General features: G+C 40.2%; 1 protein-coding gene across 1 annotated transcript; it reads left to right on the top strand.

The window, feature by feature from the left end:
- Positions 1-744: 744 nt before the first annotated feature.
- LOC117321815 lies at positions 745-17,107 on the top strand. The gene is made up of 4 exons (XM_033876393.1): positions 745-972; positions 13,482-13,671; positions 14,723-14,937; positions 16,564-17,107. Exons 1-4 carry the CDS (start codon positions 862-864, stop codon positions 16,738-16,740), a joined length of 693 nt encoding a protein of 230 aa, XP_033732284.1. The 5' UTR covers positions 745-861; the 3' UTR covers positions 16,741-17,107.
- The last annotated feature ends 205 nt before the right edge of the window (positions 17,108-17,312 follow it).

Below are 17,312 nucleotides of genomic sequence, written 5' to 3'. Positions count from 1 at the left end.
GACGGTATTGACATTAATTGGTAACTTGGTAAATTGGTTACAATGGTATTAACATATACATATACTGAAGTGCCGACCCTCCCCCAGCCCCGTCGCTATTGCAGGAGTTTTGATTTTATTTGATGTTAGTCGGCACACATAAGACTTTTCTGAAAGGTCGATAAAATATTAGAAACCTTCGGATTAGGGATAACGTATCCTCATGGCCAATACCTCTTTGTATAAAAAAAAAAATATTTTCATGACAAATAAGCTGTAGCTTGATGAAAACTTATACAGTCTCAGAACACTCACCCTAAACCCCCATAATTCTCGCATGGGATAGAGATGTATTTGTGGTTATGTAGTAAACCACCATACGTGACAACTTAAAGGCGGCTTACGTTTACCCCTCCCATACTGAGTCACTGCCTGGGTTTGATTTTCACGGGATTTTATTCTTTAATGGTCAATGACAATGTCTTCTACAAACAAGGGATGATAACATTGAAAGCCTTTCTAAAGTCATTAAACATTTCAGATGTGTGACACATGTTCCAGCGATATAAATAATTATAACACAGCACAAGATGACAACAGGTTGGTAAGAGCTGTGCGTTCCAAATCAACATTGCAGATTTGTAATTCCAAAGCATGTCGAATTGATCGCCACCACCAGCCCCCTTCAGCAACCAATAGGCGGGGATTATTTCATGTTAATTCCGCCCGGAGTGACTATATAACGCCCCCACGCGGTAATCGGCTGAAACAGGTCAGGGAGACCGATAGGTGGCCGGAAACAGCGGTATATAAAAGGTGTATTTGTCATTGAGTGGAAGTGTGTCACTTACTACAACACTCCGTTTATATTTTACTACAAATATGCAGTGCTTCATTGGGGCTGTTCTTGTTATAGGCTGTTTATGTCCCGGATTGATATCCGGAAATGTCAACAAAATGATCGATTTCTCAAAGTTCCTGAATCCATGGCAGGTAAGAATCCTATTTTGTTTTTAACATATATAAACATTCCTGTGTCTCATTAGAGTTACGTGATTTCACCTGAAATGTCTGTCGTGTTTCCGACATTTATATATGAAAGAAACATATACATACATATTTAGGTCAGTCAGTGTGACAGTCCAACTATTAATTCAGCCAAACTATTTATAATATATTTAATAAGCTGAATGACCGACTCTTATTTCAAAACTTACTGTTAAGTTATATCATACATATGCATGCTTTACATTTTATGAACTGTACACAAAACCTAATGCATATAATTTACACCTACATTGTAGGAATTCATAGCTCTATCGGGATTGACTGACTCTTGTAACCTGTTTGTTTTATAATGTGAGCATATTAATACAACTGTGCAATTATAAAATATGGTACGTGGCAATCTGTGTTATCATGATACGTTATCAGATGTTTGCTCGACATTTTCGTCAATACCCAATTTTCACAATTGCTATGCTCTAGTCAGTATAGTCTCGGGTGTCGTCAATTGCCATGGTTACCATCTGATTTCAGTACAACGGCGATTTCGCTATGGTGGTTTGGTAGAGTTAGGATGAGGTTAGCTCGGTAGATCGTGGTTTTGGTTTGATTCATTCTTACGACTATTTTTTACTGAGTATTTCGGTAGCTCTGGTACTTTATACCAGTAATGCTTGTACTATCAATATTCAAGATTCTCTTTTTTCTCACACAACTTAATGGTACAGATATAATACATGATATAACATACATGTATTTGCGTGTCCAGAACAGCATATATTGTATTTTTTTTTCAATTTACACAGAAAAGACTTTGTCATTAATACATTTGATAAACGTATACATGAATTTATGAGCTTCTTATACTTGAATCGTTCATATCAGAAAAAAATATTTCAAAATATCAACTCTTACAGTAGTATCTACCAAGTAAATTTCTTCTTTGTATATATCAAATTTTGGATATTCTAAATTAAAATGAAATGCATCCCCAGTTGTATTACTTCTACATAATTTACATATCCTTTCAGCTCTATCTATATTTTCCCACCTGCCAGTTTCAATTGGTGATTTATGATTACATATTCTAAATTTACACAACATTTTTGCATTGATATTATGTAAATAATAATGCTCACCTATTGTATTGTGGAAGAAGACCCCGTAAGGAATCGAACCAGGGTCTCTGACGTGTAATCGAAGCACGCTCCTTGTCCTGAGTGGCAGAGATCGTTACAAATCACGCAGACCCGATCCCTTACATATTTATATAATATACAATTTTAATTGAATTGTTTATACAATTCTAATTACACCTGATTCTGAATAAATAATTTGGTGACAATACATATATACAAACATACCGTACAGATTAAACTGGATGTAAGCCCACTCTCCTCTGTTCTAATGACTATTTTGTTCTACGTATGATCTGAGAGTTATTAGCCGACAGAATTTTAATAATATTATCATTTTCTGACATATTTAATTTCATTTTATCAGAATATATTTCTCTATCTTGTTACCAATAAATAACGAAATACACTTTGTATCAAGCCGCTTCCAATGTTCGTTGTGTGAATTTCAATAATTAAAAAAACAACCCGGTATTCAGATTGCAGCTCAAACACGAATGCAAACTCCTCCTATCTTACTGTTGATGTTTATGACATGTATCCTAACACATTGACGAATATTAAACAAACGTTTGTCCAGTGTTAAGACTACTAGCCGTCCAAACACAGGAAAAATGCTTAGCTATCCAGTAATTAATATTATATATATTTATCACATATTGTAAAAATAATCTGATCATATGTTCGTGAATGCACGTTCGAATCATATGTCATTGTAGCGGGAAGAGTTATCTTGCCACATGACCAATCACACATTGTGACTGTATGCTAGTGTTCATGCTGTTTGGCACGATCACACATTGACCGGAAGCTGACATGTTTATATGGTATGATAATCCGAGTAGTGTTGGTATTTACACCAAATATAATAAGAAATGGATAGACGAATGTCCCCAGAAGTACTCCTGATCCTCCAGGTTTGACCTGAAATCAGCGCCTCTGGTTTTGTGACGCTGTCTCCATGTCATGTAATGTGGATTGGTGTCATACTTCGGATCACAAATCACAATGTTTAACCAACAAATAAAGGAACAATAATAAGACATCGGAACTCAACGTCGTTTGGAAAAGACGAAAACACGGACGAAGTTGACTTTACCGTAAACCTACCGGACGTCCATCTGTTCCAATACTTCATAAATATGCTATTCATAGTAACACTGTATTTATCTGTGTAAAGATAATTGGTATCTATTGATTAATTTACAACACACAAATTAAATTGAGGTTGTCGTATGTCACCGTTTGATTGAGGATATTACACTGTATACAATCTGGAGGTCACGTTTCTCTAGCAACAAAAAACAGCATACAGTGTTCCGGTAGGAAGTACTTAACGAACCGGATGTGACGTCATTCAGTCATTAATGAATCAGGGAAGAGGACTATTGTAGTACAAACCACCAGTTCATACAAACATATATGTGTTTGTGGTATACCGACAAAAGGAACAGAAAGCCAGGTGTAGATACATCAGCATACTGACTAAGGGCCGGGGTAATATTTGATAGATACTTGACCAGACTCCTAACAATGATATCGAAATACAACAAAGCATTGTCTCACATGAAGCTTCCTCACTTTTGACAAAGCGGTGACAAGGCATCAAAATTCGAAAAAATGTTTACTAGTAAAACTCTATTTTACATCTAGATTCTGTTGTAGTAAAGATGGTCTGCAAAACAAAAACTGTGAGTTAAATATATTGTATACGAAATGAAAATCGTGTGTCCTTGTTCACCCTAATGGTAAAAGATCTCCTAACATACTGAGGATAAGAGGGAAATATGATAACAGTGAAAATTTGGATAAGAGGGAAAAATCATTGGAGGGATATAAAGGATTAGGCAGCGCTAGAGTTAAAGGGATGGTAGATAGAGAGGGTGAGGGAGCGCTAGAGTTAAAGGGATGGTAGATAGAAAGGGTTAGGGAGCGATAGAGTGAAAGGGTTGGTAGGTTGATAGGGTTAGGGAACGTTAGAGTTAAAGGGATGGTAGATAGAGAGGGTTAGGGAGCGCTAGAGTTAAAGTGATGGTAGATAGAGGGGGTTAGGGAGCGATAGAGTGAAAGGGTTGGTAGATAGAGAGGGTTAGGGAGCGATAGAGTGAACGGGTTGGTAGGTTGATAGGGTTAGGGAACGTTAGATTTAAAGGGATGGTAGATAGAGAGGGTTAGGGAGCGCTAGAGTTAAAGGGATGGTAGATAGAGAGGGTTAGGGAACACTATAGTTAAAGTGATGGTAGATAGAGAGGGTTAGGGAGCGCTAGAGTTAAAGGGATGGTAGATAGAGAGGGTTAGGGAGCGATAGAGTGAAAGGGTTGGTAGATAGAGAGGGTTAGGGAGCGCTAGAGTTAAAGGGATGGTAGATAGAGAGGGTTAGGGAGCGATAGAGTGAAAGGGTTGGTAGATAGAGGGGGTTAGGGAGCGCTAGAGTTAAAGGGATGGTAGATAGAGGGGGTTAGGGAGCGCTAGAGTTAAAGGGATGGTAGATAGAGAGGGTTAGGGAACACTAGAGTTAAAGTGATGGTAGATAGAGAGGGTTAGGGAGCGCTAGAGTTAAAGGGATGGTAGATAGAGAGGGTTAGGGAGTGCTAGAGTTAAAGGGATGGTAGACAGAGAAAGTTAGGGAGCGCTAGAGTTAAAGTGATGGTAGATAGATAGGGTTAGGGAGCGTTAGAGTTAAAGGGATGGTAGATAGAGAGGATTAGGGAGCGCTAGAGTTAAAGTGATGGTAGATAGAGAGGGTTAGGGAGCGCTAGAGTTAAAGTGATGGTAGATAGATAGGGTTAGGGAGCGTTAGAGTTAAAGGGATGGTAGATAGAGAGGGTAGGGAGCGCTAGAGTTAAAGGGATGGTAGATAGTTAGGGTTAGGGAGTGCTAGAGTTAAAGGGATGGTAGATAGAGAGGGTTAGGGAGCGCTAGAGTTAAAGGGATGGTAGATAGAGCGGGTTAGGGAGCGTTAGAGTTAAAGGGATGGTAGATAGAGAGGGTTAGTTAGGGAGCGCTAGAGTTAAAGGGATTGTAGATAGAGAGGGTTAGGGAGTGCTAGAGTTAAAGTCATGGTAGATAGAGGGGGTTAGGGAGCGCTAGAGTTAAAGGGATGGTAGATAGAGAGGGTTAGGGAGCGCTAGAGTTAAAGTCATGGTAGATAGAGGGGGTTAGGGAGCGCTAGAGTTAAAGTGATGGTAGATAGAGAGGGTTAGGGAGCGTTAGAGTTAAAGTCATGGTAGATAGAGGGGGTTAGGGAGCGATAGAGTTAAAGGGTTGGTAGATAGAGAGGGTTAGGGAGCGATAGAGTTAAAGTCATGGTAGATAGAGGGGGTTAGGGAGCGCTAGAGTTAAAGTGATGGTAGATAGAGAGGGTTAGGGAGCGCTAGAGTTAAAGTCATGGTAGATAGAGGGGGTTAGGGAGCGATAGAGTTAAAGGGTTGGTAGATAGAGGGGGTTAGGGAGTGCTAGAGTTAAAGGGATGGTAGATAGAGAGGGTAGGGAGCGCTAGAGTTAAAGTCATGGTAGATAGAGAGGGTTAGTTAGGGAGCGCTAGAGTTAAAGGGATTGTAGATAGAGAGGGTTAGGGAGTGCTAGAGTTAAAGGGATGGTAGATAGAGAGGGTTAGGGAGCGCTAGAGTTAAAGGGATGGTAGATAGAGGGGGTTAGGGAGTGCTAGAGTGAAAGGGATGGTAGGTTGATAGGGTTAGGGAGCGTTAGAGTTAAAGTGATGGTAGATAGAGAGGGTTAGGGAGTGCTAGAGTTAAAGGGATGGTAGATAGAGAGGGTTAGGGAGCGCTAGAGTTAAAGTGATGGTAGATAGAGAGGGTTAGGGAGCGTAGAGTTAAAGGGATGGTAGATAGAGAGGGTTAGGGAGCGTTAGAGTTAAAGGGATGGTAAATGTTAACAGAGAAGGATAACGTTGACAGAGGTGAATAAAATACAGGATATTGATTATATCGTGTAATCAAACATTGATAAATACACAATAGCCTAGATTAGGGACATGTAGTTATTGGTTAGATACTGTAGAGAAACCATATTTTTCATAAAAAAATGTATGTTGATCGTCGCCTCGTCACATCTCGTCCGAATAAAAACGGGTAGGGTATTAAAGATTTTAATCTATGGAGGCGGTATGGCAAACAATACCCCCCAACACATTCCCACTACTTTAGTTTTGGTGGCGGTATGGTCTACAGTACCCACAACACATTTCCACTACTTTAGTGTTTGGTGGCGGTATGGCCAAAACTACCTCCAACACATTTCCATTACTTTAGTGTTTGGTGGCGGTATGACCAACAATACTTTCAACACATTCCCACTACTTTAGTGTTTGGAGGCGGTATGGCCAAAACTACCTCCAACATGTTCTCATTACTTTAGTTTTGGTGGCGGTATGGCCAATACACTCCCAACATGTTCCCATTACTTTAGTTTTGGAGGCGGTATGGCCAAAAATACTCCCAACATGTTCCCATTACTTTAGTTTTGGTGGCGGTATGGCCAAAAATACTCCCAAGATGTTCCCATTACTTTAGTTTTGGAGGCGATATGGCCAAAAATACTCCCAACATGTTCCCGTTACTTTAGTTTTGGAGGCGGTATGGCCAAAAATACTCCCAACATGTTCCCATTACTTTAGTTTTGGAGGCGGTATGGCCAATACACTCCCAACATGTTCCCATTACTTTAGTTTTGGAGGCGGTATGGCCAAAAATACTCCCAACATGTTCTCATTACTTTAGTTTTGGTGGCGGTATGGCCAAAAATACTCCCAACATGTTCCCATTACTTTAGTTTTGGAGGCGGTATGGCCAAAAATACTCCCAACATGTTCCCATTACTTTAGTTTTGGAGGCGGTATGGCCAATACACTCCCAACATGTTCCCATTACTTTAGTTTTGGAGGCGGTATGGCCAAAAATACTCCCAACATGTTCCCATTACTTTAGTTTTGGAGGCGGTATGGCCAAAAATACTCCCAACATGTTCCCATTACTTTAGTTTTGGAGGCGGTATGGCCAAAAATACTCCCAACATGTTCCCATTACTTTAGTTTTGGAGGCGGTATGGCCAAAAATACTCCCAACATGTTCCCGTTACTTTAGTTTTAGAGGCGGTATGGCCAAAAATACTCCCAACATGTTCCCATTACTTTAGTTTTGGAGGCGGTATGGCCAAAAATACTCCCAACATGTTCCCATTACTTTAGTTTTGGAGGCGGTATGGCCAACACACTCCCAACATGTTCTCATTACTTTAGTTTTGGTGGCGGTATGGCCAAAAATACTCCCAACATGTTCCCATTACTTTAGTTTTGGAGGCGGTATGGCCAAAAATACTCCCAACATGTTCCCGTTACTTTAGTTTTAGAGGCGGTATGGCCAAAAATACTCCCAACATGTTCCCATTACTTTAGTTTTGGAGGCGGTATGGCCAAAAATACTCCCAACATGTTCCCATTACTTTAGTTTTGGAGGCGGTATGGCCAACACACTCCCAACATGTTCTCATTACTTTAGTTTTGGAGGCGGTATGGCCAATACACTCCCAACATGTTCCCATTACTTTAGTTTTGGAGGCGGTATGGCCAAAAATACTCCCAACATGTTCCCATTACTTTAGTTTTGGAGGCGGTATGGCCAACACACTCCCAACATGTTCTCATTACTTTAGTTTTGGTGGCGGTATGGCCAAAAATACTCCGAACATGTTCCCGTTACTTTAGTTTTGGAGGCGGTATGGCCAACACACTCCCAACATGTTCCCATTACTTTAGTTTTGGTGGCGGTATGGCCAAAAATACTCCGAACATGTTCCCGTTACTTTAGTTTTGGAGGCGGTATGGCCAACACACTCCCAACATGTTCCCATTACTTTAGTTTTGGAGGCGGTATGGCCAAAAATACTCCCAACATGTTCTCATTACTTTAGTTTTGGTGGCGGTATGGCCAACACACTCCCAACATGTTCCCATTACTTTAGTTTTGGAGGCGGTATGGCCAAAAATACTCCCAACATGTTCTCATTACTTTAGTTTTGGTGGCGGTATGGCCAACACACTCCCAACATGTTCCCATTACTTTAGTTTTGGAGGCGGTATGGCCAAAAATACTCCCAACATGTTCCCATTACTTTAGTTTTGGTGGCGGTATGGCCAACACACTCCCAACATGTTCCCATTACTTTAGTTTTGGTGGCGGTATGGCCAAAAATACTCCGAACATGTTCCCGTTACTTTAGTTTTGGAGGCGGTATGGCCAACACACTCCCAACATGTTCCCATTACTTTAGTTTTGGTGGCGGTATGGCCAAAAATACTCCCAACATGTTCCCATTACTTTAGTTTTGGTGGCGGTATGGCCAAAAATACTTCCAACATGTTCCCGTTACTTTAGTTTTGGAGGCGGTATGGCCAACACACTCCCAACATGTTCCCATTACTTTAGTTTTGGAGGCGGTATGGCCAAAAATACTCCCAACATGTTCCCATTACTTTAGTTTTGGTGGCGGTATGGCCAATACACTCCCAACATGTTCCCATTACTTTAGTTTTGGAGGCGGTATGGCCAAAAATACTCCCAACATGTTCTCATTACTTTAGTTTTGGAGGCGGTATGGCCAATACACTCCCAACATGTTCCCATTACTTTAGTTTTGGAGGCGGTATGGCCAAAAATACTCCCAACATGTTCCCATTACTTTAGTTTTGGAGGCGGTATGGCCAAAAATACTCCCAACATGTTCCCATTACTTTAGTTTTGGAGGCGGTATGGCCAAAAATACTCCCAACATGTTCTCATTACTTTAGTTTTGGAGGCGGTATGGCCAATACACTCCCAACATGTTCCCATTACTTTAGTTTTGGAGGCGGTATGGCCAAAAATACTCCCAACATGTTCCCATTACTTTAGTTTTGGAGGCGGTATGGCCAAAAATACTCCCAACATGTTCCCATTACTTTAGTTTTGGAGGCGGTATGGCCAAAAATACTCCCAACATGTTCCCATTACTTTAGTTTTGGTGGCGGTATGGCCAATACACTCCCAACATGTTCCCATTACTTTAGTTTTGGTGGCGGTATGGCCAATACACTCCCAACATGTTCCCATTACTTTAGTTTTGGAGGCGGTATGGCCAAAAATACTCCCAACATGTTCCCATTACTTTAGTTTTGGAGGCGGTATGGCCAATACACTCCCAACATGTTCTCATTACTTTAGTTTTGGAGGCGGTATGGCCAATACACTCCCAACATGTTCCCATTACTTTAGTTTTGGAGGCGGTATGGCCAATACACTCCCAACATGTTCCCATTACTTTAGTTTTGGTGGCGGTATGGCCAATACACTCCCAACATGTTCCCATTACTTTAGTTTTGGAGGCGGTATGGCCAATACACACCCAACATGTTCCCATTACTTTAGTTTTGGAGGCGGTATGGCCAATACACTCCCAACATTTTCCCATTACTTTAGTTTTGGTGGCGGTATGGCCAATACACTCCCAACATGTTCCCATTACTTTAGTTTTAGAGGCGGTATAGCCAACACACTCCCAACATGTTCCCGTTACTTTAGTTTTGGAGGCGGTATGGCCAATACACTCCCAACATGTTCCCATTACGTTAGTTTTGGTGGCGGTATGGCCAATACACTCCCAACATGTTCTCATTACTTTAGTTTTGGAGGCGGTATGGCCAAAAATACTCCCAACATGTTCCCATTACTTTAGTTTTGGTGGCGGTATGGCCAATACACTCCCAACATGTTCTCATTACTTTAGTTTTGGTGGCGGTATGGCCAAAAATACTCCCAACATGTTCCCATTACTTTAGTTTTGGAGGCGGTATGGCCAAAAATACTCCCAACATGTTCCCATTACTTTAGTTTTGGAGGCGGTATGGCCAATACACTCCCAACATTTTCCCATTACTTTAGTTTTGGTGGCGGTATGGCCAAAAATACTCCCAACATGTTCCCATTACTTTAGTTTTGGTGGCGGTATGGCCAAAAATACTCCCAACATGTTCCCATTACTTTAGTTTTGGTGGCGGTATGGCCAAAAATACTCCCAACATGTTCCCATTACTTTAGTTTTGGAGGCGGTATGGCCAAAAATACTCCCAACATGTTCCCATTACTTTAGTTTTGGAGGCGGTATGGCCAAAACTACCTCCAACACATTTCCATTACTTTAGTGTTTGGTGGCGGTATGGCCAATACACTCCCAACATGTTCCCATTACTTTAGTTTTGGAGGCGGTATGGCCAAAAATACTCCCAACATGTTCCCATTACTTTAGTTTTGGAGGCGGTATAGCCAATACACTCCCAACATTTTCCCATTACTTTAGTTTTGGTGGCGGTATGGCCAAAAATACTCCCAACATGTTCCCATTACTTTAGTTTTGGTGGCGGTATGGCCAAAAATACTCCCAACATGTTCCCATTACTTTAGTTTTGGAGGCGGTATGGCCAAAAATACTCCCAACATGTTCCCATTACTTTAGTTTTGGAGGCGGTATGGCCAAAACTACCTCCAACACATTCCCATTACTTTAGTTTTGGTGGCGGTATGGCCAATACACTCCCAACATGTTCCCATTACTTTAGTTTTGGAGGCGGTATGGCCAAAAATACTCCCAACATGTTCCCATTACTTTAGTTTTGGAGGCGGTATGGCCAATACACTCCCAACACATTCCCATTACTTTAGTTTTGGTGGCGGTATGGCCAAAAATACTCCCAACATGTTCCCATTACTTTAGTTTTGGTGGCGGTATGGCCAACACACTCCCAACATATTCCCGTTACTTTAGTTTTAGAGGCGGTATGGCCAATACACTCCCAACATGTTCCCATTACTTTAGTTTTAGAGGCGGTATGGCCAAAAATACTCCCAACATATTCCCGTTACTTTAGTTTTGGTGGCGGTATGGCCAAAAATACTCCCAACATGTTCCCATTACTTTAGTTTTGGTGGCGGTATGGCCAACACACTCCCAACATATTCCCGTTACTTTAGTTTTAGAGGCGGTATGGCCAATACACTCCCAACATGTTCCCATTACTTTAGTTTTAGAGGCGGTATGGCCAACACACTCCCAACATATTCCCGTTACTTTAGTTTTAGAGGCGGTATGGCCAATACACTCCCAACATGTTCCCATTACTTTAGTTTTAGAGGCGGTATGGCCAAAAATACTCCCAACATGTTCCCATTACTTTAGTTTTGGTGGCGGTATGGCCAAAAATACTCCCAACATGTTCCCATTACTTTAGTTTTGGAGGCGGTATGGCCAACACACTCCCAACATGTTCCCATTACTTTAGTTTTGGAGGCGGTATGGCCAAAACTACCTCCAACACATTTCCATTACTTTAGTGTTTGGTGGCGGTATGGCCAATACACTCCCAACATGTTCCCATTACTTTAGTTTTGGAGGCGGTATGGCCAACACACTCCCAACATGTTCCCATTACTTTAGTTTTGGAGGCGGTATGGCCAACACACTCCCAACATGTTCCCATTACTTTAGTTTTGGAGGCGGTATGGCCAATACACTCCCACTACTCTGAATGTCTTTCAGTACTAGACGTTCAATATGTGTCATGGAAGAGGAAGGGACAAGGTAAGGGGCATGATCGGTTCCTGTGGAGCATCATTTTGAATTTTATACCATATCACTGTGTAGTAGCTAAACGCATTATCATTCCTGGCCGTTCATTTTAGGAAGTCTGGAGGAATATCTAAGACACTATTTGTAAATAGATCATTTCGTGTAGCCTGAATAATGCGTAAATGTCAAAATGCGCCCATAAAGGGAAACAATCAGTGTAATATTCGCAATGAACATTTACATTTCGAAACACTTGGTGTAATTTTGATAACACAATTTCATGAACTTCACTCCAAGAAATATGGAAGGGCACCTATGGTATAGCATAGCAGAAATTATAGTATGTTCCACTTTTTGACGTTGTCTGGTGTAGGACATCTACATATTGTACCCTTGTACATAATGGAATTCGCTCATATCATTTATCAAGAGATGAATTTTCAATTACGCATCGATTCGCGTGGAAGTCCATTTAGTTTAAACTTTTCATTTGTTCACGAACAAGGAAAAAAGAGATGAAATAACATTTACACACATTATACATTTTCCTTTTAAGGGTCACAGACAATTTTTAGATAATAAGAAATAATATACAACATTATAAATTACTCTAATGTAGTTCACATTCACATGATGATGGTCGTATATTGTATGCGCCGTGTCAGTTTAAATAAATGTGTTTTTAGTCGATTGAAGTAAGGTCGGTGCTGTTTCGCTCTTGATGGAGTTCGAAACCTTGAAGTTTTTACAGTACACAGACCCATAGGAACTTGATAATTAGTTACAGTCTATATGTATTTGGACCTCTCCTAATGTTTATAGCACATTTTCAGACTTTTGGGGGGCTAGATTAAAATTATATAATGAACACCGGAGGTATCATTTTTACCAAATTTTTATTTTGTATTTTTAAAAATTGATATTTTACATGCAAGCGCCTGTGGTTTTAACCTCCTTCTTGAATCAAGACAGGGTTTTCGACTTCCGGCAAGCTGTTCCACAAAATGGCCTGTACTGTCCCAAAACAACACAATGATTTGCACAAGTATATAGACTGTCACAACTATATAAAGGGTCCTGTGGTAGGTTATTTACGGTAATCAACGACAATCGAGTATACTGATTATTTAAATATGAGCACACACTGGAGACATCATTAAACTCGTTATATGGCCATTAGTAGTTCTGTATGGATCATTAATGAGGCTCGAGTGCTGCTGCGTACTGGACAGATGGCTAGGACACACCAGGGCCCCTCCAGGGATTTGTCGGATATATGCATATTGACACTGTTCCATACAATTAGTTGTCAGATTGATGCATGTTTTACATTAGTGTGAAACTAGAGTCCATTCGGTGACGTAATTATATGTATCTGGGTCGCGTACTTGTGATGTTTGACTGGTACGTCAATATGTAAAATAAATAAATATATAGTTTTCACACAGGGATCTGCCACGAATTCCCAACTCACGGTCTATGTATGTGTATCATACCATATATATTATTATGAGTTGGGAGTTCGTGTCAAATCCCTGTGATTTTGTACCAACTAGTTATAACAGCATTCAAAGCAGTTTTTAAGTATACTGGTATCAAATATATCATTTCATGTAATCATCTCTCTAAAGAATTGCACAGACCCAATACCAGTCTAACATGATGCCAATTTCTATGAAGATTCTGCGCTCGTTTCAGGTATTGAATTTCAAATCATATGAAATGCCAAACAATTCTGTGTTACAGGGATCGGATATGCCCGTATGTACGCATCTGAACAAACCATGTGATATGGCTATCGGCCTGTTGCAAAACGGAAGTCTGTCAACGATCACAACGGAAGAAGAAATGTGCGAATGTCCCGGGACAAGCAGCTGTCCTAGAGGATGGGCAACAGACCTGAGGAAATCAATCCGAATGGAGCTGAAATCCTCAGGTACATCACAAAAACAGATACGAGAGAAACTAGCCAACCAAATATCCCCAAACTACTCTTGTAATTCTGTGCTTTGTTTTCACACTCTAGGAGCAACTTCGGTTTAGACTCGAGTTGAGATTCGACTGACTCTAATTACAATCGATCATCCAGAGTTCCTACTATGACGTCATATGACCTTACACCCTCTAACTCCATTTACCCATGCCCGACCCTAGGTTAGAAGAGTTCCGTCTACAGCAACTTAACTTTATTTGCGTATGCGTCACCATTTGGTTGCTTTTGTTTATACGCATATCTATTCACATAAGAAGGAAAGTCTTACTATAGTAAATAGTTGACGCTCGAATCCCAACCGAAGTCGCCCTAGGTGTCTCCTTGACACCCGTCCTCACATGACACTGGCGAATGCGAGGACGTTGAACCCATAAAACAAACAAATAAACAAACAAACTACAGCCTTTCATGGAGACATATGAAAAGGTACAACGAGAATAAGTTGTTTTCTGCTTAATCGGTGTCACAACCAAGTAACTCTAAGCCAAATCCAAGTACGACATGTCCTCATAAATAATAGTTTAAAGGCTATGTTCGCCGTAGTATTACTCATAACTACTGTCGAGGTAAACTCTTGTATTGCGATTTTTGTCTCTGGTTTAGTTTGTAGAATAGCAGAGTTTGTCAGTATTGCTGAGAATGTCTTCGCGTGGACGACATTTTGTGGTTTAAATCCTAAAATTACAGTATATCGGCGTTCGATCTAATAATGTCTGGTTATTATTTGATATGAACCAAAATTTTTACCTTAGACGATAACGTTTCATCTGAATATAGTTTATTGAAAAAAACAACAACTGACTGACATATATGTGTTATGTATTTTTCTATTGTGTATCATATTCTACAGTTAAATGAAGGAAAAATCAATCAAATTTTTTTAGGAGTTTTTCCTAATATATTTTGATATATCTCAATATAAAAGCGCTGGGCAACTTCCGAGTCAAATTTGTATTACTCACATTAACACTATGTGTACCAATGTCCCTTTTAGGTTCTCAAGCTCTGATGCAATTCAACTACTGTGAACGAATTCCAATACTTCCGGTTTGTAACGGAAGTGAACCTGCCCTGAAAACTCTCGAGATTGGCCTATTTCCAGAAGAGATTATAGAAAACAACTGTCGATGCCCAAATGGTCAACATCTGTTTCTGAAAAAAAGTAAAATGATTCACCATCGACGATACCAGGAGTACGTGTGTAGCATGGTGAGTTGGCCCTATTGGCTGGATTCTAAGTACGATTATCCGTACAGTTACTCGACTACTGTAGTGACATAATTCTCTCGTCATCTTAATCACGACACAATTCTTCACATGTATTAATAGCTTTCCAATGAGCTAAGAGGGCTACTAAACGGTATAATTTATTGGTAAGCAGTCATAGTAAAGTTTGAGATAAATGGGTATGTAGAAGTTCGCGTAGATATGCTGAGACTTTATTTATGAGAGATATAATTTGGTGTTGATTGCGTCCACGAGCTAACAACTGTAAACTTTTTGGTAGGTTGGTAGTGTGGAGTTTCTCTCATTCGCACGTCTCTCTGATTCAATCGATTTCCTACCATAACCTGACAACAGGGCCACCTTGCGTGAAATAATAAAACAATGTACAACCATTCGGATCTCTCTGATTTCACCTGGTCACATTTTGTTTGCAATTAATTTCCCCAATTATACCTTTACGAATGGTGACATCACCGACAAGCAGGTAACCAATCACTGCGTGTAAAGTATGCTAGTGAGCCAATCAATTTAGACAGACTATTTATATCCACGCGGAAACCCCAGAATATGACTGGAACAGCGACCAATTATAATGTCAATACTGGGATGCAAAAATCGATTAAAAAGGAGACGTGTTTCTACTGGTTTACGCGCGTAAAAAAATCATCGAAGCTTACATGTATTTACTGAATAGTTTTCAAAAAAAAAAAAAAAAAAACATTGTATAGAATTACAAAAAAAAGTAGGGTCTCCTTACTAGCTCAGACTAACGAACATGTCTTAGTTTATTGTCAGAAAACGAAAGGTCGCTGGTTCGAGCCCCAGTGCGGCTCTAGCAATAGCAACAGATGTAGTCGGTCTTCTATTAAGGATATTTGCTTCTTTGCTATCTGTTTAATTATCGATAGAGACAATATGTTGAAAGTTTATGTTGTCACAAGATCTCGCGAGAGGTTTCTTTACCGTATTGGAAGCTCCTGGTCAAGTAATTGCCATGTAGTATATATCTGATAAAACCCATTTGTCTGGGGTTATTGTGGTTATCGGCCATGGTTTCGCTGTTCCTTGTAAGGGCTTCACTGCTTATTTGGATGTGAAAACATTAGGAATGTATCGCGTCCAAGGTCGGATACAGGATACAGGATTTTCAGTAATCCCCCCGACGCCCCCCCCCCCCCCCCCCCTTTAAATCTGCCAGTGGTGTCTACTGACAAACCCTAAAAACAAAGCTTTTAACCCGCATGCATGAACTGACACTAAAAAAATACATGTAGGCTGGAAGTAATTTAACAACAACATTATGGGATGTATTTCAATCCCGGGATGGTAATTTGCCATATGTTACGGACTCGAATTTTACCTCGTCGGAGATTCATTACGTATTTATAAGCAGTCTATTCTGGTCTATAACTGACGTACATGTTGCATAATATATTAACTGAAACACCGCTTTTGGTGTCATATGTGCATCATAATCAATTTTCAACTCATCACAATGGGATAAGGCAGGTCTTAATTGGCATTAAAGGGGAATTGACTATCAGTAAATGTGTCTGCTGGTGTCCATTTGTTCAAAATCTAATGGACCAATCACCGTCTTTGTTACAGGAAGAGTGTGACGTCAACAACAGCGGCAGTCCAATGTGCCTTCACTCGATGAGGGGTGGATTTGGTGTGTTCACCACAACCTTTCATTGTCGATGTGGAGCCGGGTTCGAATGTTCCACAGACAGACGGTCTGCGATCGGACGACTTGACATTTATGGCCGATGTGAAGCGATTTGAATCTGATAGACAAACTTGAACGCTCATATACAGTGAAATAACACTTGGCACCGTTGTGTGTTAAACGGACATTTATTTGCGTGTATATTGTTGATGCCGTGGACATTTATTTTTTTTGTACACACAGAGTTAAGCTCACGTTACGTCTAAACATTTTGTAACTTGTACCATTATTTGGAGTGTAAACGATCCCAAATGAAAACGCCACGTCGGGAATAGGAAAGGAAAACCAGTTTGATGTTGCAGAACTTGAGCTTCATAACTTTTAACCTGAAATCCAGCACATGCTCGTTGTAATACAGGTTTTGGCAAACTCGTATTGTACATTTGCATCTATGTTAATAAAGCATTTTTTAAAATAAGCAAACTTGTGTTTCTATAAAATATCATCATGTGGTAAATACTGTACCTTGAACTCTACCTTCATCCATCACTCTTATATATTAGAGTTACTCCCTTAGTTTCACTCTGGTATAGCGATATAGCTTGACAGCTGATGTGGGCCGAACATATCACTCCATCCAATTTTTTTTTAAAGAAAACGTTCAATCGTCCTTAATTACTACTTGTTT

The sequence above is a fragment of the Pecten maximus genome, chromosome 2, assembly GCF_902652985.1.
Source record: "Pecten maximus chromosome 2, xPecMax1.1, whole genome shotgun sequence".
NCBI classification, from domain to species: domain Eukaryota; kingdom Metazoa; phylum Mollusca; class Bivalvia; order Pectinida; family Pectinidae; genus Pecten; species Pecten maximus.
This window is presented reverse-complemented; position numbering and strand designations above follow the sequence as displayed.

Bases quoted from the DNA above. Each gene is read 5' to 3' on its own strand.
- LOC117321815 (XM_033876393.1), top strand. From the start codon at position 862: ATGCAGTGCTTCATTGGGGCTGTTCTTGTTATAGGCTGTTTATGTCCC. The intron at 13,672-14,722 runs GTACATCACAAA...TGTCCCTTTTAG, and splicing joins AATGGAGCTGAAATCCTCAG to GTTCTCAAGCTCTGATGCAA. The intron at 14,938-16,563 runs GTGAGTTGGCCC...TCTTTGTTACAG, and splicing joins AGGAGTACGTGTGTAGCATG to GAAGAGTGTGACGTCAACAA.